This window comes from Alligator sinensis, unplaced genomic scaffold (assembly GCF_000455745.1).
Source record: "Alligator sinensis unplaced genomic scaffold, ASM45574v1 scaffold647_2, whole genome shotgun sequence".
NCBI classification, from domain to species: domain Eukaryota; kingdom Metazoa; phylum Chordata; order Crocodylia; family Alligatoridae; genus Alligator; species Alligator sinensis.
In genome coordinates, this window is record NW_005841832.1 from 236,480 (window position 1) to 258,025 (window position 21,546).

General features: G+C 44.2%; 1 protein-coding gene across 1 annotated transcript in view; it reads left to right on the top strand.

Annotated features, from left to right (window-relative positions):
* Positions 1–21,546, top strand: part of TEDC1 (tubulin epsilon and delta complex 1) — a 157,953-nt gene that overhangs the window by 108,810 nt on the left and 27,597 nt on the right. The window contains exon 8 of the mRNA XM_025193517.1: positions 1,708–1,920. Within this exon, the coding sequence (XP_025049302.1) occupies positions 1,708–1,920 (213 nt within the window). The remainder of the gene's footprint in view (positions 1–1,707; positions 1,921–21,546) is intronic.

Sequence of the window (21,546 nt, forward strand, 5' to 3'; positions counted from 1 at the left end):
CCGATCAGCTTGGCATATATGTGGTAGCCTGCACCAAATCAGATACATGATCAGGACCTATTGAACCTAACAAAACTAGTGACATTTCTGGAACTATAGGGTATGTCTAGACTGGTGGTGGTACATCCCAGCATGGGTGCTCTTTTGAGTGTGCCGCATTCATCTCCTCCCATTTATGTTTGCCAAACCTGGAAATATGCCAGTGAAGCTGTTCTTGGGTCATCCCTATTGGCCGCTCTCAAGCATTTTGAACAAACTAAACTATCCTTACCTGCATGTTTCTGGATTCTGAGTGTGCAAGTGGGAACATACAGTGTGGGGATGGGACTCTCAGGCAGATCCCAGCCAGGGCATGCTGGCATTGCAGTGTAGACATACTCATAGTCACCAAGGTTCATCATAGAGGAATTTTATATTGTTGCAGATGTCGAACCCTCAGGCTGGGTCAGCAGCCTTTTGCCACCACAGGCCAAAGCTTATGACTTAGCTGTTGCTCCAGGCTGGAAGTTTTTGACCTTCCCCACAACCTGTGGGTAAACTCCAGACACTGCAGAGCAGCAGGCTCCACAGTTCTGGGGATCACTGCAGAATGGATGGGCAGCACACTACAGTATCATGAGACTGATTCCCCCAATCTTTGTACTAAGGGTGCCTGTACACAGCACGGGTTTTAATCCTCATTAAATCAAATAGGTTTATAAAATTTAAATTTGTTTATTTTGGAGCGTAGCATCTGTGTTTACATGCACTAGGTTTTCAAACAAATTAAGCCGAGTCCCTAGCCAGTGCCATAGGAGAGTGGGACAGTCCAGCACTACCCCCCTGGCCTGGGGCCCCCCACCCACCCCATTTCCATGCCCTGCCACACAGCTGTGGAAGCAGGGAGCTGGCAAACAAGAAAAAAAAAGCAAAGAAAACACCACAAAAGAAAAAAAAAAAGTGGAAGCAATTTGAAAGTGAAAGCAATTTGAAGGGGTGAACTGCAATAAAATTCACACCACCATCTGGTGGACAAAGAGGCTCATTACATGTCTTTGAGTGCCTTTGTGTTTGCACGCAATGAATCCATGGATGCAACACTTTAATTCCTGGCAAGCCAAACTAAACTACGTCCAAGGAGTTTTAGTTTAATGCACAAGAAAGACTTAAAGCATCGGGAAATCCTGCTCATGCAAACAGACATGCAGTTGCAGTGCATGAAAGGGCAAACATCGTGGTATATACATGAGCCCTAAGTCTATACAAAACATGAGATTATCCTAAATGGTATTTACACATACACTCAATGCAGGTTACGTGCTGGGCTTGATTTTTGCCCTTACAGGCTTTGATAGGGCACATCCCTTTATCCAGAGCATCTACAGGGCACATCCAGAGTATCTGTGGCATTGAGCTTATAACCCTCTCACATTCCATAGGTTCTTTTTTCATTTCAATAAGCAATGCAGTATAGCTCAATATAAGCAAAGTTTTGTATCTCTTATGTGTTTTTTACTAATTTAGAAATACATTGACACATGTATTTGTTAACAAGTCGAGGAGATTGCCTGCACAGTATTAATACTATCTTAAAATATATGGAATAACTGGATTCTGAGAACATAGCAATTAATTAATAATTATTAAAATAAAATATATGGGGAAACAAAATATTTTCACTCTGGTAGTAAAAAATGAATGAAGTTGTTCCATTTATTTTTTCTTTAGGAGACTGTATTGGATACCATGGTTGAAGATGTGATTACATGCAGTGCACAGGATATATGTAGTAAGAAAACTACTTTGGCAAATGCTCCCTTGTGTTACTGCAGTGCTGACAATATTGTTGAAGAAATTGACCAGTTGACCAAAGATCTAGTGATCCTAGGTGATGGACTTTGTGATGTAGTAACTTGTAAGAAGTCAGAGTGGCACGAAAAGGTAAGGTTTGGGCTAATTTCTTGACTTCAAAATGTCTTTTAATTGCCAAATTGTTCCCATTGACTGTTACAGTCCATCTTAGGACAATGTAAAAACGACAGCTCTGTACAAATTGTACTCTGATTCTGTCCATAAAACTCTAAGGACTCTTATCTTTTGTTTCAGATAATGTCCATAAGTTACATGCTTTTCAAACACAAAAAATGTAGGGGGCATGCCCCAAAGAGCTTATATTTGGATATAAAACGGATGTGCTTGTAACTGGGAAGGGAAGGTGTCAGAGATGTAGTGATACAGAGCTAGGAGAGAATGGGATCGATGATGCTATTGGAGGGATGAAAATAGGGCAGCAGATAGGAAACCTTAATGTTGGTAATAAAGGGAAAGGACAGGAGGGGTTTTAAAGGATAAGAAGTAGGGGAGAAAGGTCATGCTAGATCTTGTCAGCTTTACCAAGGCAAGTCTCTAGAGATTTCTGAGGTGGTTGAGGGGCAGAAAGATGGAAGAAGGGAGTTGAAGAAGAAAAGGGGTGACAAGAATTGAGTGAGCCAACAAAAGAAGAAGAGTGTTGCTTGTCCAGGAAGACAGCAGATTTAAAGAGTGTAGCTGTAGTGGCAGAAGTCTGTGGGACTTTTCCCAGAAGTGTTCACTGGCACAAGAAGAGAGGTGTTGGGGGAAATCCAAAGTTGGGGGTTATCTGGATGGATCTGGTAGTGAGCATGGACAAAAGAACCACAGAGGACTGAAGGATAGGACATCTGACATCAAGAGAACTGGATGGAGGAAAGTAGTATGTGCCAGGGCAGTTCTGGAAGCTGATGGTTTGGAACTCAAGAAGGGGCCAGCAGGACGGGAGAGTCAGGGGACGAGCATCATGCGAAAGGCAATTGGGTGAACATACTTGTTGAGTGAGGACTTTGATATTCAGAAAGTGAAGAGGGGAGCAAAGAGTGAAGACAAGCATGAATTGGTGGCCTTTCTGACAAGTCAGGTTGTCATTCTAAAGTTGAAAGCCAGATGAGAAGTAGAGGTAGGGGAAGCAGTGAGTTGAAGCATGAGAGGGAGTGATCAAAATCCAAGGACCAGGTACTGGGAAAAGCTCTGAGATGATAGACAATATGCTATAGTTAGTGTGCAGACTAGAGGAGAAGATACATATATGAGATGATTAGATTTTGATTTAAATAACAAGAAAAAAATGTTCTTACTGTCAGAACTGTAGGACACTGGAACAAGCTGGTTAGGGAAACTGAAAATTCTTCATTGGAAGCTTTCAAGAAGATGCTGGATAGGCATTTGTCTAGGATAGTATAGGAATAGCTCATCTTGCATTTGTGCAGAGAGTTGGACTAGATTACCCTCGAGATCCCTTCCACCCTATAATCTCTTGATTTCCAGTGACTGGGAGGAGTGCAGGAGAGGTCAGCATAACAGAAGAGCAGCTATGGAGAGAACATCATTAAGGTCGGGGAGGGGTGGAATCCAGAGACAGTGGACATGGTCGCAGGTTTTTTGCTGGTGAAGTCTAATTCCTATCTTCCATTGGGATGATTTGTACAGACCTAGTTCATATTCTCTGTCGTAGGTTATTAGGCATCTGTGAATACATTAGTCAAACGTTGTTATATGTACAATCAGAGGGGAAAGCATACAGTAATACAGTGGAAAAGATGATATTTTGAATTCTTAATAAAATTTCTAATGTATAGTTACCAGAGCAAAGTATACCTGTGACCCCTTTCATGTATATTATCAGATGTGCTATTAAATATTATCTCTAATATTAAATAATAGCGTCTTAACTTCTGTATGTTTAAAATATTCACCTCAAGACTGCATTCAGGTAACTTTTATAAAGAGCCAGGAAATTAAATCCAAAAAAGAAGAAGGTATAGGAGTCTAACATTTTACATTGAAATAAATGCCTAGAAAGTGTGCTTTTGAATGATTTGCTTGGTTGCACATTCCAATATATCTGAAATTCAGTGAACATGACTGAATACACTGAATACTTATTGTAAATGAACGATGTGCAACTTTGTGGTTTGATTAAAGGATGGTTGATTACAAGGCCTCTCCCTCCCCACCCCCTTCTGCATCTTACAAAATTGAATCATTCCATAATATCAGCTGACAGCACCTTTTGGGGGCAGTATGAGGTCAGATGAATCTCCATTTGTCCTTTTTATATCAATCCTCCCTCCTGTCAATTTCCCCTCAGTCTGCCTTATTCCTTACAGGTTGGCAGCTTACTGAATGTATCACCTTTCCTACCTCCCATTCAGATCCTCTTCTGAAGCGGGGTGGGGGTGGGTGGGTGGGGGGATGATGGAGATTGACAAGGCCAGGAAATGGCGTTGGGTGTCTTACAATTGCTGCCTGTGAGAGCTGCACCTCTTTTACAGCCTTGGGGCCCAGCCCACCCCTTTAGGTTAGAATGTCTGACAACAAATGTGCATCCACAAAATAAGCAGTATAAACTATTATATCTCAGCAAATGAAAATTGATTTTCATCCAGCCACTGAAGGCACACCTGCAACTTACAGCCTACGCGCCTTGTAAATTTGAAGTTCCTACTACCTGTGTGTTACTAGACCTTCCACAAAAAAAGCTCTGAAAACTTATTAATAATTGTAAGAGTGTATTTTCCAGTTCTCTTCTTTTTGGAAAAGGGCTAGCACATTTTTTTCCTGACACTCTATGCAAAATCACCTACACCTGCTAAGAACAAGCTACCCACATTTCAATTCAAAGGAGAACAGCTTATCAAGGAAATAACATCCGAAAAAGACCGTTGAGCACAATGTTGTATTGTGTAGGTTATGTTGGTATTTCTCAGGTTATAGTAAAGTCACTGCTGTGATGGTTTGTCTTATTTCCATCTGAAAACCACCTGTTTGTTGCAGTGTTGGAGGCAAATCATTTAATCACTGTGTAGTTGAATTTAGTTAATTTACACTTGGCAACTCTTGTAATTAGAATCAGTTCTCCAATGGGAAGTTTTTTGTTGTCCCTCAACTCTTTCTTTGAACCTGTGACCGGAATGACACTTGAATCAATTCTGACTGTGGAAAGATTTCTCTTCTCACAAACACTGAACGGCAGACAGCTGAATATTTTAGGAATCAAATGATTTGTCATCTTAATTGATGTGACAGTTTTACTGATTCCCATATGTGAGGGAGTAATGGGTTCAGCATCTTGGAGGAGGAGAGACAGGAACCATACCTGTAATGGCAGAAATGTGATCTGAATACTCAGCTTTATTCTTTTCTAGTGAGTATTGGGCAAAAAAAAAATTGTCCTTTGGAAACATTTTCAGGATTTGCAAGCAATCAAGTAGTTGCATGAAATGATTAAGCTTTAAAAATGTTCCTATACCCAGAAATAAGCCAACCTGCAAAAGGAAAAATGTTCTTCTTCCACAAGAGAACTTGCTATTATTCCCCCCCCTTCCCATGAAGTAATTCATTTATTATTTACTTAGTTTGAAAAGGGATTTAGTTTCAAGCTGAGTTAAATATTCAGCAAGTGCTTGTTGGAATGTTGGAAGACATCAGGGGGAAGATGGTGATTTCTTTAGTTTTATTTCTATAAACACTCCAACCCTGCTGATTTTTTGTGAAGCATGTGATGGTGCAAATGAGAATTTTCTGTGTTCCTCAGCACTCCTGAGGAAGTCAAAACCCTTTGGGATTGTAGTGTACTTATGCTGCACTGCTGCTCAAGCTCACAGGCCACTTTTGAGGATTAAGCACCCCCCTACAGATCCACTCATGTGAAATAGAATACACTTCTGCCATACAGTCAGAGCCCACTACAAAACAGCAATTACTGTGGTTGTGCACTTGCTCCATCATGGATCTGAATGTTGAGACCTGCGAGTAAGGAAGACTCCCGCCCCTTGCCATAATTTTTAATGGCTTTTATCCAGGGCTGTATCCTCTGCTGCCTTCTTTGTTTCTAACTTGCGGCACAGCTTTCTCTGTTCATGCTTCTTTTAGAGCAGGGGTGTCAAATGTATGGCCTGTGTGCTGGATCTGGCCCATGGAACCATGTTGTCTGGCTTGCTGGACTCCCAGAAGGACCAGGAACTTAGGGGTGGGGTCCACTACTGAAATCCTGGGCATGGACCCTCACTGGGGATGTGTGTCAGTAGCAAGGGGTTGAGTAACACTTGCATTAACCATTGTGATTGCCACTGCCCCCCACCCCGCGGCTGTTGTCACATCAAGATCTGGCTTGGAAGGAAGGGTGAGTTTGATGGGCCTTTACCTTGGGAGATCTGGTTTCAGTTCTGTCACCAACTTCATATGTGACATTAGTCACTTCATTGAATCCCCAGCTCCCTATCTGTAGACTCAGGATGGGATTCCTACTATTCTCCTGCCCTTTGCCTTGTATATTTAGATTATAAGAATTTACAGCAGGACAGTTTTTTGTTATGTCAATTTACTGTGCTTCACACAGTAAGGCCACAGTGTTAATTGCACACCCTCGGTGCTAGTGCAATACAAATGGCTTTGAGCTGTTCCCTTCTTGATCTGAGGCTTGCCACACTGCTCCAGATCGATGCAATAGGAGTTCAAGAGGAGCAGTGTTTTTGACGGCGCAATGTCTTTTTGCCTGGCTTATCCAATTTTTGAACTTTCTTCAAAAGAAATAATTTCCCAAAGGTCAATTTACCTTTTTATTTCCTGTGACAAAGTGGTGCCTAGTTCCAGGTCAGCATCCAGGTGAGGTGAAGGAGATAATTTGTTGTGAAGAACGGAAATGGAGTAGCCAGCTATGTAGGCAAGCCATGCTGTTATGTGGTCTGATGTGGTGGCTAAAAGTAGTCATTGATGGCATGATAGCACAGATAATAGCTTGGACTTCTTTGACATTCAGGCCAGATCCAGATTCTTTGCATCTTCTCTTCTGGACTTCATTATGCTTTCCGTCTAAAACCAGCACTTGAATAATTTGCATGGCTCAACAAAAGAAGTCTCAAGTTTTCAGAAACCCATGCACAGTAGGGCTGTGCAAAATGGGCCCTATTTGATTTGGATTCAGATTCGGCCTGAATCTGAATCTGAAGATTCAATGCTGATTCAGTGAATCAGCAATTTGAACACAGGCACAGCTTTAAAAGCTTTTTCTACATACCTTGAGGTAGCAGCACAGCTCATGATTGCTGCAGTGCTGGGGCAGATGGAGCGTCCCACAGGAGCACAGGGACTCTCCAGCGTGCTTGGAAGTGGACCAGAAGTACTTCCCGTCAACTTCCAGGTCTGCCAGGGAGCACGCTGGGGGGGCCCCCCGTGCCCCACCAGCTTGGCGATCAGCTGCAGGGGGACCCCTAGGTGCCCCCCCCAGACCCAGGAGGCACCAGATGTCAAGCTGGGGGCGGGGGGGCGCAGGGAGGCCCCCCCTGCTGCTTCCCCTGTGGACCAGGAAGTGGACCAGAGGTACTTCTGGTCCACTTCTGGGTCTGCTGCCCAGTGCACTGGGGAGCCCCCCATGCTTCTGTGGGATGCTGCATCTGCCCCAGCACTGCAGTGTTCAGAGCCCCTGCTACCTAGAGGTATGTAGAAAAAACATATAAAGCTGTATCTACGTCCGAATTGCCAAATCTGTCTGAATCTCTTTGAATCGATTCGGAGAGTTTAAAGGGTCCTCTGACTCAATTCAGATTCAGAGATTCGGCCACCAAATCTGGTTGAATCTCTGCTGAATTGAATCAGGGACCGAAGCTTCACACAGCCCTAATGCACAGGCCCTTCGATATTCGTTCTCACATCTTTTGGCACTCTTATAGGTAAATCCTCTTCAGCTGTCTTCCTCTTCTGATAACCTATCACAGTAACTGCTTAGCTTATGGAATTTGGCTTGGATATGACCTTGAACACTTTCAAAAGAATCCTCCATGAGGAAATGGACACCTTTGTTCAGAAGCTGGTTTTATTATGCTCCAGGACCTGGTTATTTTATTCTCTTAAGTAATCTGAATAGTCCTTGCATTCTCCCAGCATTTTGCATACAAGCCATCTCAGCTTATTGCTTTGCTGTACGACGATCTGGACAATCTAATACAAAAAGATTTGTAAAGACCCTTGTCTTCTGTAAAAGAACAAATGCCTTTGTGCTATTCTCCTGCTTGCCATTTGATTTTTATGTCATTTGTTAATGAGGTAGGTGAGTCCAGGGATGAAATCATTCTTCACCCATATCCTAAATTTCTTATTAAGGCAGTGCCTGAATTTCTTTGCTCTGTGTTTGTCTTTAAAACTTACAGTTAACTGGAATGGGCTATGCTGCCTTGGCTGGCTCTGGCAGGTTTTATTAAGCATGAGACACGGCAAGCCATATGGTATTTCTGGCTGGTGCCCGCTTCCAGTGCATAGTAAGAATGTTCATTAGTTTTGCCACAGAGACTTAAATATCCCACAGCCACATTGTTGCTTGTTCTGCTGATCCGTGCTGTGGAATTACAGAATTGTGATGGCTTGGAGGAAGTAGCTTATGAATAGACATTACTTCCCACTTTCATGCAAATGTGTGAGACTGCTGTGTCTTTTCATGAGCACAGGGTGGCACAGCTGTGCTTGTATGCTGGTATATGCCTTACCCCAGGTGTAGATGGCATGGATTGTAACCTGTCCCCTAGAACAGGAGTTGGCAACATTTTGCAGCTGGGAGCTGCTTTTAATGTAGCTTAGCTCTGAGCATGGGTTGTTTCCAACCTGGCCCATGCCACGGAAGCTGGAGTCACAGTCGCTTCTCCCCCAGGTGCTGCCACTGCTGCTTCTCTTCACTGCCTGGGTGAACCCCTTGACTCTGTGGGCTGGATAAAATGGTTCAGTGATCTTTAGGTTTCTCGCACCTGCCTTAGAGCAAAAGGAAACTGGAAGGTAGAGTGCAATTCTTCTTTCTGTCCTGTCCCATAAACAGGGCTCAAGGCAAAGTCCCAAATGAGCCCTCACCAGAAAATGCTCCGAAGGAATATTTGCCTAGGATAAGTTTCTCTTTTGAAGCAAAATTGTTCATTCTTTTTCTGCTATTTATTTCATGTACTATAGTTCACAAGGGTTTTTGCAAATATGAAGATACAGAGAAAATTAGCAGAATGAATAGTTAATTACACAAGGAGGACACTGAGGGGAAGTCTATTGATGCTCTTCATTCAGAAAAAAGAGGCTAGTTTAAAACATCAAAGGGCCCCCTCTCCCCTCCCCTCCACTCTCCCATGGCCCCAAAGCACCTATGCATTCCACTTCATATTTAAAAACCTCCATCTGGAGCACTAAGTAGCTGTCAGTTGAGTTTTTCTTGTAAAATGAAACTGAATTGCTAAGAGGGCCACAGGAGCAGCTGTGGAAAGTGTGTGGATGTCTGGACCTGGTGTCTGGAAGTTGGGGTTGACAAAACTCAGCAAGGCAAGAGTAGAAATCTATTCAGAGAGAGCAGTGGAGGACGTTATGTAGCAGGACACTGGAGGAGACGAGACTAAACCTTAGTGTGCAGTTTTAATATAAATTGTGGACCAAATTTGTGATTGACGTGGCTCCCTTGGCTTTAATGGAGCTGTGCTACTAGAAATTGTGGTCCTCTATAAAGTAGTAGGAAGTGGATTGTTGTTCCAAGGCTTTTGTGTTGTGGTACACTGATCTCTGTTTTGGTTGTCACAACATGTTTAGCAAAATTTCTCATAGGAGATTTCAAGCAGCATGGTACTAATATAAGTGCCTTTCAGAGAACATGCAACAGATTTAGTCAGTTGCTACTGAAGGACATTTTGTGCTGTGCTGTGTTGGTGGGAAGGTGATGAGGAGGAAGAAAGATGCATGGGATAGCCTCTTACCATGCAGTACAGTGGTTGTTTTCTTAATGGTTCTAATCATGCACAGATATCTTCTATTGTGTCAGATCAATTACTTAGCTAACCTGGTTTAGATCTAGCATCTAAGAGTTATGGTGGACAGATGCAGCTCAGAGACTCTTTGAGAGAATCCTGGTGGTTTTTGCATTCTGGGTCAGGCTTATCAGGCTTGACTAGTTAGTGTTAATAAGCCTGCAGCATACAAGGAAATGAAAAAGGTGTAAGGATTTATTTTTTGTTTGCAGATATACTTTGATGTGCATATAACTGAAGTGGCTACCAAAGTATGCGAGAGAGGGTCTGAATGCACTGGTAGTTAAATTGGCAGACCAATTCTGAACACACACAAAGCTTGTAAAAACTGGACATAAATTACCAGGCTGGCATTTTCTACTGGGCTCACTTTCATTCTTTGCAGGCTTCAACTCCTTCAGGGGGGAAAAGAGAGACGTTAAAATATAGTGCTCTTTTATTTTGTGTGCAAACCTCTACAGTTTCAAGTGAGTCCATGTGAAAGTTTCTCTTAAGCTTACCAAAGGGGGCTGCTTTCCTTACCTTTAGACTGGCAGGACAGAATGTTTCTTCAGGTGTCAGAATTGGTTAAAGTGTAATCAATAATCAGAATTAATATTTTACTCACATTATTTGCCAAGATGTTGGATATCAGCTGAATCAATAAAACATGTAGCAACACAGCTGCAAAACTATGCCCAGTAAATTTTGGATGAGCTTTATTTAACAATATACTGTAAGGGAACTCATTCCAATGAGAGGCCATCTTTTGTAGGTAGTATAAATATTTTAGTGCCTTTTTAGGGAAAAAAGCAAAGTGTATTTGTGTTTTTGCAGCTAACATATAATATATATCACAGAATCATTGGTTTACAGAAAAATAGGGCTGAAAGAGACTTCAAGAGGTCATTTCATCCAATCTCTTCGCTTAAGGCAGGATCATCTCTATCTTATCCATCCCATACAAATGTTTGTCTTGCCTTCACTTGAAAACATCCAGTGACAGAGATTCCCTAACCTCTTCAGATAATTGGTTTTAGTATTTAACCAATATTGGAGTTAGAAAATTCTATCTGATCTCCAACCCAAATGTCTCCTTTTACAATTTCTGCCTATTACTTCTTGTCTTATACCTCATGGTCACAGAACAACTGATTGCTCTTCTTTCTATGGTAACCCTTTTTTGTATTTGAGGACTGTTAGCAAATCCTCACTTTAGTCTTTTCTCAGCTAAACAATCCTAGTTCTTCCAGTGATCTTTGTGCCCGTCAGCCCACCTCTGACCTGAACTGGGTCACTCTGCCCATAGCCCGAAAAGGTTGTTGACTGTTGGTTTAAGGGGTTCAGTTCATAAAGGGTTTGTTTTCTGAAGAGATGTTAAAACTCTGTAAAAATAATGCTATAAAAGCTTCAGTGTTGAAGCAGTGCTTCAATGCCACTGGAAGCCTGTTAGTTCTGATCAGGTATTTTCTGTTTGATTCTACAACCCAAGATTAAGATTTGGAAGAACAAAATTGCAAATAAGCAAGCAATTTATTCTCTTAAGTAAGACTGGTTTTCCTTCCATTCCTGTAATTTATAACTGTCAAGAACATTTTCAAAGCACCACTGACTGTCTTTGTGAAAATGTCTGGATTGTTATACTGGCAAATTATATTTTTCTTTTCCAGGCCCTGAATGTTACTAAATGGTGTTTCTGTGACATAATAGTTGAACTTCAAAATTTAAAATAAAGATGGTAAAGGTAACTTAACATTGATGTAAAATAGATGCATTATACAATTTTAGGTATTATTCTTTGAAATATATGGTAATTTTAGTATCATAGAAATTGAAGGAAGGAATACATTAAGTCATCTAGTCCAGGGGTGCTCAATCCCTGGCCCACAGGCCAAATCTGGCCACCAATGCTATGTAATATGACTTCTGGGGCTCCCCACAGATCCTGTGGAGAGCCCTGTGGGCTGTGACCCTGCACACTAAATGGGGTGGGCAGGGTGCCATGGGGCATAATCCCAGCATGGGAGAGCCAGGAGGGGGCAGTGCAGGGTCCTCAGAGACTGATCCCAGCCAAACAGGGCAGCACAGAACCTCTGGAGTCTGATCCTGAGCTCTGTGTTACCTCCACCTGGTGGTATTGGGCTCTGGGACCCAGCGTTGTCTCTGCCCAGTCCCCATGTGCTGAGATCTGGCTCCAGTGGCTCTGTACTTCCCTTGCTGAGCCAGGATCAGGCTCCAGCTGGGTGGGAGTGGTGTGGGACCTAATCGGGCCTGCAGACTGGCTCTGCACCTTTTATCTTCTCCGTGGGGCAAGATACTGTGAGCATCGCTGATTTTGTCCATCCCATATAAGTTCTGAAATATGCTTTATGCATGGAATATTTAGGAGTCCTCAGTGGAAATAAAAGTAGGCCAATGCTGGATATTTTTTAATAATGGTTCACTACTTTGCAGTACTTCTTTGAGTCTGGTTTGAATTATATCAATAATGGCACTATCCACCCTTTTTAAAGAGATTATTCTTTTCTCTAGTTAACTTCCCTTAAGAAGCATATGCTTGGGTAATGTAAATTATGTTTTCCCCATTTGTGTCCTGCTGGCTTACAATGGGAACTTATTCCAAGAAGGATTGCTAGGAAGAGACAGGATACACCTGAGGAAGAAAGGAAAGAGCATTTTTACAGACTGGCTCACTAACCTAGTGAGGAGGGCTTTAAATTAGGTTTGCTGTGGGATAGAGACCAAAGCCCTGTGGTAAGTGGGGAAGTGGGTGACCTGGAGGAAGGGCAAACAGGAGGGGGCAACAGGGGAGGCCTTTTTATTCTTCTTGAGAAAGTAGGGCAGTTAGCTCAGGTATCTGTACACGAATGTACAGAGCCTGGGATACAAGCAGGAAGAATTGGAAGTCCTTGCACAGTCACAGAACTATGACGTGATTGGAATAACAGAGACTTGGTGGGATAGTTTACATGACTGGAACACTGTCACAGATGGGTATAAACTGTTCAGGAAGGACAGACGGGAGAAGAGGAAGAGGAGTTGATTCATACGTAAAAGAGCTGTATGATTGCTCAGAGCTCCGGTATGAAATTGGAGACAGTCCTGTTGAAAGTCTCTTGGTTAGGGGCAGAGGGGAGAGCAACAAGAGTGATGTCGTGGTGGGTGTCTGCTCTAGACCACCACACCAGGAGGATGAGGTAGATGGGACTTTTTTTAAACGGCTAGCGCAGGTTTCCCAATCATAGGCTCTGGTTCTCATGGGGGACTTCAGTCACCCTGACGTGCTGGGAGAGCAATACAGCAGCACAAAGGCAATCCAGGAGGTTTTTGGAGTGGGTTGGGGATAGCTTCCTGGTACAAGTGTTGGAGAGGCCAACTAAGAACTGTGCTCTTCTTGACCTGCTACTCACGAACAGGGAGAATTGGTGGGGAACGTAGTAGTGGTTGGCAACCTGGGCAGCAGTGACCATGAGATGATTGAGTTCAGGATCCTGAGGAAAAGAAAGAAGGAGAGCAGCAAGGTACAGACCCTGGACTTCAGAAAAGCAGACTTTGACTTGCTTAGGGAACTGATGGGCAGGATCCCCTGGGAGGCTAGTCTAAGGGGAAAAGGAGTCCAGGAGACTTGGCTGTAGTTAGAAAAAAATCTTATTGAGGGTACAGGAAGCCTAGCAAGTATAGCAGAAGATCAGCTTGGCTTCTCAGCAAACTCTTCAGTGAGCTAAAACACAAAAAATAAGCTTACAAGAAGTGGAAACTTGGACAAATGACTGGGGAGGAGTATAAGAGCATTGCTTGGGCATGCAGGCATGAAATCAGGAAGACCAAAGAACAATTACAGCTAGCAAGGGATGTGAAGGGCAACAAGAAGGATTTCTACAAGTATGTCAGCAACAACAGGAAGATCAAGGAAAGTGTGAGTCCCTTGCTAAATGGGGTAAGCAACCTAGTGACAGAGGATGCAGAAAAGGCTGAGGTTTTCAATGCCTTTTTCTCCTCGTTCTTCACAGGCAAGGTCAGCTTCCAAACTACTGCACCTGGCAGCACAGTTTGGGGACAAGGTGAGCAGCTGACAGCGGTGAAACAACATGTTAGGGACTATTTAGAAAAGCTGGACACGTACAAGTCCATGGGACTGGAATGCATCTGAGGCTGTTGAGGGAATTGGCCGATGTGATTGCAGAGCCACTAGCCGTCATCTTTGAAAACTCATAGAGATGGGGAGAGGACCCAGACAGTTGGAAGCAGGCAAATATAGTAGCCATCTGCAAGAAAGGGGAGGAGGATCCAGGGAACTACACACTCGTCAGCTTCACATTAGTCCCTGGAAAAATCATGGAGCAGGTCCTCAAGCAATCCATTTCTAAGCACTTGGAAGAGGGGAAGGTAATTAGGATCAGTCAGCATGGATTCAGCAAGGGGAAGTCATGCCTGACCAATCTGATTGCCTTCTATGATGAGATGACTGGCTGTGTGGATGCAGGGAAAACAGTGGATGTGATATACCTTAACTTTAGCAAGGCTTTGGATATGATTTCCCACAGTATTTTCTCAGGCAAGCTAGGGAAGTACAGGTTGGATGAATGGAATGTAAGGTGGATAGAAAACTGGCTGAATCATTGGGCTGGATCATCAGAGGGTAGTAGTCAATGGCTCAGTGTCTAGTTGGCAACTGGTATTAAGTGGAGTGCCCCAGAGGTAATTTCTGGGGCCAGTTTTGTCCAATATCTTCATCAGTGACCTGGAAGATGGTATAGAGTGCACCCTCAGTAAATTTGCAGATGACACCAAGCTGTGGGGAATAGTGGATATGCTGGAGAGTAGGGCTAGGATTCAGAGAGACCTCAACAAATTGGAGGATTGGGCCAAATGAAATCCCATGAGGTTCAGTAAGGACAAATACAAAGTCTTGTACTTAGGATGGAACAATCAGGCTGGGGACCACCTGGCTAAGCAGCAGTTCTGCAGAAAAGGACCCAGGAGTTACAGTGGGAAATAAAATGAATATGAGCTACCAGTGTGCCTTTGCGAAGATGGCTAACAGCATACTGGTCTGCATTAGTAGGCGCATTGCCAGCACATCAAGTGAAGTGATTCTTCCCCTCTATTCAGCACTGGTGAGGCCACATCTGGAGAACTGTGTCTAGTTCCGGGCCCCCTACTATAGAAAGGATGTGGACAAATTGGAGAGTCCAGCGTAGGGCAACGAAAATGATCAGGGGACTGGGGGCACACAACTTCTAAGGAGATGCTGAAGCAACTGGGCTTGTTTAGAAGAGAAGACAGATGGGGATTTAATAGCAGCCTTCAATTACCTGAAGGGGTGGTTTGAAAGAGGATGGAGCTAAAATGTTCTTAGTGGTGGCAGACGACAGAACAAGGAGCAATGGTCTCAAGTTGAGCAAAGGAAGTTTAGGCTAGATATTAGGGCTGTGTGAAATGGCTATGTCTCATTTCAATTTTGGATTTGGCTGTTTCGGAGCACAGTGATTCGTTTTGGTGTTTCAAATTGCAGCTCCGTTTTGATTCGACCAAATCTGTTTCGGAGTTTCGATGCTGTTTCAGAGATTCAGTTTGGCTGGAGAGAGGCAGGCACAGCCAGGCAGCTGCAGGTTCTCCTGCAGCTCCTCTGGCTATGCCTGCCTCTCCCCGGGGGGGGCGGGAAACCATGGGAGAAGCCTCAATGGCTGCCTTGCCGTGCCCCATCTCCCACCCGGCCCCAGCCTAGTCCTGGCACTTTATAAAAAAAAAAAAAAAAAGCAAGAAAAAAAAAAAGCTCGGCACTCCCCGGCTGCAGCAGTGGCAATTGGGGCATCTGAGGGCTTGTGGCAGAGCCCCCCTGTGCAGCACGAGGCAGCAGGGAGCAGTGGAGATTGCGCGCCCCCCCCTCCCCCCACCAGCCACCCATGCGGCAGCTGCCCCATGGTGCAGGTGCAGTGGAGCTCGGCAGGGCATCATGCGCTGTCTGGGAGTTGGGGCAGCTTCACATGTCCCAGTGGCACGGACGACACATGCCCCCAGAGGCTGAGGAGGAACGGCGATCTCCCGCAGGCGGCTGCAGTGTCAGCAGTGGGGGCGTGGCGGTGGCAAGCGGGGAGCTCCCACAGGCGGCCATGGCAGTGTCGGTGGCAAGGGGAGGAGAGCACCGACGGGTGGTCAGTGACCACCCACAGATGTCGCCAGCAGCGTCAGCGGTGCTTCTTTCAGGGGTTGCACTACCAATCTCAGGGGGTGCATGTACACCTGTGTGCACCCCTTACGGTCACCAGTGCCCAGTGACACCAGCTCCCAGACAGCATGTGGCACCCTGACGAGCCGTGCTGCACCTGCACCGTGGTGTTTAGTTTAGGAGATGTTCTGGAGCCTTCCATTTCATTTCAGATTTGGTGTTTCAGGCACGGAAACAGGCTGAAACACCTCCGAAATGAAACGGCTGATGAAATGTCACACAGCCCTACTAGATGTCAGGAAGAACTTTCTCAGTAGGGGGGTAGTAAAACATTGGAACAGGTTACTCCAAGAGATGGTGGAATCCTTATCCTTGAAGGTTTTAAGACCCAGCTAGACAAAGCCTTGGGTGGGCTGATCTAGTTGGGGCTGATCCTGCTTTGAGCAGGGGGTTGGACTGGATGACATCCTGAAGTCCCTTCCAACCATAATTTTCTATGATTCTGTGTTATTTAAAGTCAACACCACCTTTCCACACTGCCCTCCATTCCTTAGACCTTTTTTTTCATGCTTGGTGGATAGAGCCTCTCTTACCATTTTCAGAGTTCTGTTCAGAAAATCTGTGAGCTGTCCAGAAATATACATGGGATTGCCTTCCCATGTATTGCTCTGTAATTTAAATCCTCTTTACAGAGTTTGGAAATTTACGGGTTTTGTTTGGTTGCACTTGAAGTCAACAAAACTTTGTTTATGTCTAGATTCCTACATCTGGGCCTAGATCTCTTGCTAACATCTGGTATCATAATGTAGCCAATAAATTGATTACCACGCTACAGAAAACACCATGTTTGCTACTTTTCAAGGACAAGCAATATCCACCATGCTACCAGCTGTGTAGTAGAAATCCTATCTGACCATTGCTGCATATTATTCTTGCTAAGAATATCATCAGCTCACTGTGGCAGAGAAAATACAAAAGATTCTCAACTATTATCACAAGCTCCAACATCACTGACTGGCTAGATAAATGGTAACCTTACTTTGGGCTATTTCAATGTCTTTGGAGCCAGTTTGACAAATTCATGTGTGACATGATCTACTAGGCTAAAACCAGTCACCTCTGGGACAGTCCACTGTGCAGCTGTAGATAGTGTAGCATACTCTTTTGGTGGCTGCCTTCTTTTAAGCTGGGCTTCTGGAAGGTCTCAAACTGAACACTGACAATTCAGAAGCTGCTGACTGACTTAAGACTATTCAGCTGTGTTGTGTGTGTATGTTAAACCTTTCCTTGTTTGTTTTGCCCATGTGCAATTGCTATAATATTATAATAACCTCATAACATTCCTGGCTTCTGTCTAATTTGCTGTCTACTATCACTTGTAGATTACTTTTACCATATTGCTTTCCAATTAGAATCCTTCTGTTGCTGATTGCTTAAGTTTGTTAGACTCACAGTTGTTCTACTCTGGGATTAAACAGTAATAAACCAAGCCATCTATTCCAAAAGTTCACAAGCTGGTAAGTCAAAAATGTTCTTAAAACCTGAAACAGCAAGGTATTTAAATTGTGCTTTCTCTTAGCACTCCGCAGTGAGTATAGTTCATTCATATACCTTATCTAGCTCTGTGAAGACTATCTCAGATCTGTTCTATAGCCCGAATCTAAACCATCTCTGAAGCTGGTCCTTTTAAGTCTTCTCTTCAAGGGAAGGGTTAAGGTGTGTTCTGATGGAGACATGCCTCTTGCTGTGACCCATGCACCTCTGTTGCTTAAATGGAATTTCATAGAGTCTTGCAGGATAGGATTACTCAGTTATTACACTAGATAGTTGGTTTAACTCCCTAAAGAAGGACAGTAGGATGCCTTTCCTTTCTACTTTTCCTATTTGACAAAGACCAGTCCAAACACTGACAGTCAGAAGGCTGCCTGTCTCATGGCTTACTGAATATTTTTCATTTCATGTTAGTTTTCACAAAGATGTTAACTTGCATTTTCCAGGAAAGAATGTAGAAATCTTTATTTTGCTGCCTTGTTGTTTTCTTAACTTCTCTAAGCCTCTGTTGCTTCCGGCCTCGCTGATGTTCTCTACTTCTACCAGTTTTTGTATACCATATTTAGATAAACAAAATTACTATGCAGATAGCTGTGTTTATCTAGCCCCCTCCCCCTGCCCATATTAACGGTTAGAAGATAACAGCAAGTCTTATTTATTGTATCATTTTAGTCCCATGATTCAGGGAATGTTTCTTTATTCCCTTCACTCTACTTTCTTGCTATTTTATTTTAAAACTGCTTTGATGTAGTGGTGTAGATACCATATTGAAGGCTTACCAAGTCCCAGGAGTTTTAGCATTATTAAATGCATAATTACAAGAGATGAAGCTCTTGCTTCAACACCACTTACTGCACATGACGGTGCACCCTTACCAGACTATTTATGGTTATTCTATGTGTATTCTCTTCTTTTCAGCCCAATGTTAACATTGTATTTTTAGATTCCTAGCCGATCCCTTCCCATTGACCCACCAACTGAAAAGATGGCCACCTGCTTTCAGATAAAATAGGTACTTTGGAGCTTTATAGTTTCCCTCTTCAATTTGTCCTGGAATGCCAATAAGTGCACCTGGGAGCTATCTTTTGAATAGCGAGTGTCTTGCTTAAAATGCATAAGATGGAGATGCATGCATTCTACACTAATTGCAGGAAATTGCAAATCCTGGCAAAATTCGGAATGCAGCTGCTTGTATAATTACACATTCCGTCAGTGGCTATAGCTCAGCTTTACAACCCTTCTAAAATGTCTTCACAATTTACAGTGCAAATAATGCCCCCTATCAATAATAGCTTTGAAGCACCCCTTCAATTTGTTCCCCATCAATTCCCAGGGCCTAAAGTTATTGCTACTGCTGTATAGTAATATTTACTAGAAATTAATGGTTATGTCAGCATGAACCTTTCCTACAGCCTTCTTCTTTATCTTCAAGCCAGAGGAGTGATTTTTAATCACTTACCCTAAACAACCTTTTTGTTGCTGCTTGCTTTTGTGGAACACCCACAAACGCACGTCCTCTCCTTTGTGAAAACCAATTTCGATTTATATCAGCATGTGAACGGTTCAGTCCTAACTCAGACACTTGTATTCATCATAAATAATTGTTGAGGGACCTGGGTGAGTCAAAGGATTGGATTTTAGGATTTTAGGTTGGAAGTAACTAAAAGTTATCGCCCACTGCTATTTTTTAAGTGAGGAGTAGGTTGCAGTCTAAAACCAGGACTCTAGTATACCCCATCATGAAACACCACTGTCAAAATTTGGAAATTGTTGAAAAATTGGAAAGGATTTAAGGAAAAGGTGTAAGAGGAGGTTATTTTTAAGAGATTAGGTTATCCAAGATAATAGCTTAAAATGAAGTCTTACTCTTGTATATTGTGGGGGAAGGAGGAGTCTATGTCAGGTGTGTATGTGTCTGTGGGGGTAGACAGGTGTGGGGGTGGAGTGAGGGAGCATGTGGGGGGGTGGATATGTGGGGTGTGGGTGGGTACGGGGTTAGTTGGAGGCTGTGTGATGGGAGGGTGGCAGGGATGTGTGAGGGGGTGTGGGGATGCGTGTAAGGCAGATCCTAAAATCCAGCCCTTTGACTCACCCAAGTCCCTCAACAATTATTTATGATGAATACAGCTGTCTGAGTTAGGACTGAACCATTCACATGCTGATATAAATATGGGGATGCGTGTAGGGCAGTCTGAGGTAGGGTGTAGGTGCATGTGTATGGTAGAGTGTACGTGGGATTTGCCCTGTGAACACACACACACACATACACACACGCACGCTTACAGGGTCCCTCCCTACTCACACACACGTGCACACGCACACCCCCTGGGGGACTGACGTGGCCCCGTGCTTCCAGTTGGGCAATATAGTCCGGGGCCACCTGGTGCTGGAGCAGGGCCAGGGCAGGAAGGCAGGGAAATGGCTGGGGCTGGGCTCCAGCTGCCAGGTCCCCCTGGGTCCTACTGCCCCTGGCTCCTGTCATCTTTGACAGGCAGCTAGGAGCAGATAAATATTTTCTAAATTTTTTAGGGGTCCCGTGGGCCAGATAGAATGGTGTGGTGGGCTGGATCCAGCCCGCGGGCTGTATTTTGCCCACCCTACTTTAAATGAAGACTGCATATTTTTTTACCTGTAGCTTATCCAGAAGTTATGGGGTAAGTACAGAAATTACTGAGCAAGGTACTGGGGCCTGTGTTTGTAGTAGCTCAGACTGGATGATCAAATGGTTCTTTCTGGCCTTATATACACAGTTTCATGAACATTGGTATTCACTTGACCAGGTCTATTAAACTTGTTCAGTCCCACAGGTTGGATGAGAGGTGTGGGACTGGTCTGTGGGCTAGATTGGGCCCATGGACCAGTCCCATGCACCAGAGCCAGCCTGCAGGGCCAATCTGTCATGGGTGCCTCATGTAGAATGTGCCCTGAACTGGTCCCACATGCTGGGTTAGGGGCCTGGACTCGATGATCTTTTGAGGTCCCTTCCAGCCAGAATGTCTATGAAATCTATGAAATTGTGTACCCGACTCAGCCCCATGTGCGGCACATGGCATGCAGCACCGTTCCAGGGCGAGTGTTGCTAGACTTGTGGGGAAAGTCTGAGTCCAGTCTGAACCAGCTCCAGATCCAGGACATAGGGCCAGATTGGGATGGATTTGGCAAGCAGTGTGCACCCTGAGCAGGCCCCATGCACTGTATGCAGCATGCACGCTGAACCAGCCCTGCATGCAGCAAGCAGCATGTACACTATATCTAGCCTGCACAGTGCATGCAGCATGGGCCATACCTGCTCCGGGCACTGCATGCAGACTCTGCTCCAAATCCATGTTGTTGGTTAGCAGCCTAATCCTTCTGTTCTTGGGCTTTAATTTTTAGGAAGTATGTAAGTTACTTTTTCAGTTTTTAAAATTTCATTTTAGTGTTTCATTTCAGAATGTAAGTACTGCTTTAGAGTGCCATAGAACCAAATATTTTCTTATAATTACTTTAATATTTCTATGATTAATGCTACTGAATCTACTCAAATATGTAAAGAGATCACAAGAATTCAGGAACTAATTCAGGGCCAGGGGCCAGGGCTGACCTGTGCTGCATGTGGCACACTGGGCTGTTCCAAGATCCACAGGCAGCAATACAATCTGGATCTTCGATACCCCTGCACTAGGCTCAGGCTCAGTAGAAGCCAAGGACCTACTCCTTGCCTGTCTCCCACGTGTCCTTGTCCTCTCTTTACCCCCACACTGCTACTTACCTTCTGATGCAGCTCTGCTCTGGTTACAGGGCAGTCAGCATGAGCGACAGCCCTGGCCCAGACCCAGCTTAGTTCAGCCTAGCCAGGGAGAAGCAGCAGCTGCTTCTGCCATGTTGGGTCAAGGTTAGAAAGACCAGAGGCCCAGCAAAAGGTAAGTGGGGAAGGGAGACTGGCTGTGCAGTGTCCTGGGGTCGAAGCCAGAGCTGAACCAACACCTGCCCTGGACCAGTATTCAAATATAAAATGAAGATCTCTTCCCTCCCCCCCCCCCCCCCCCCCCC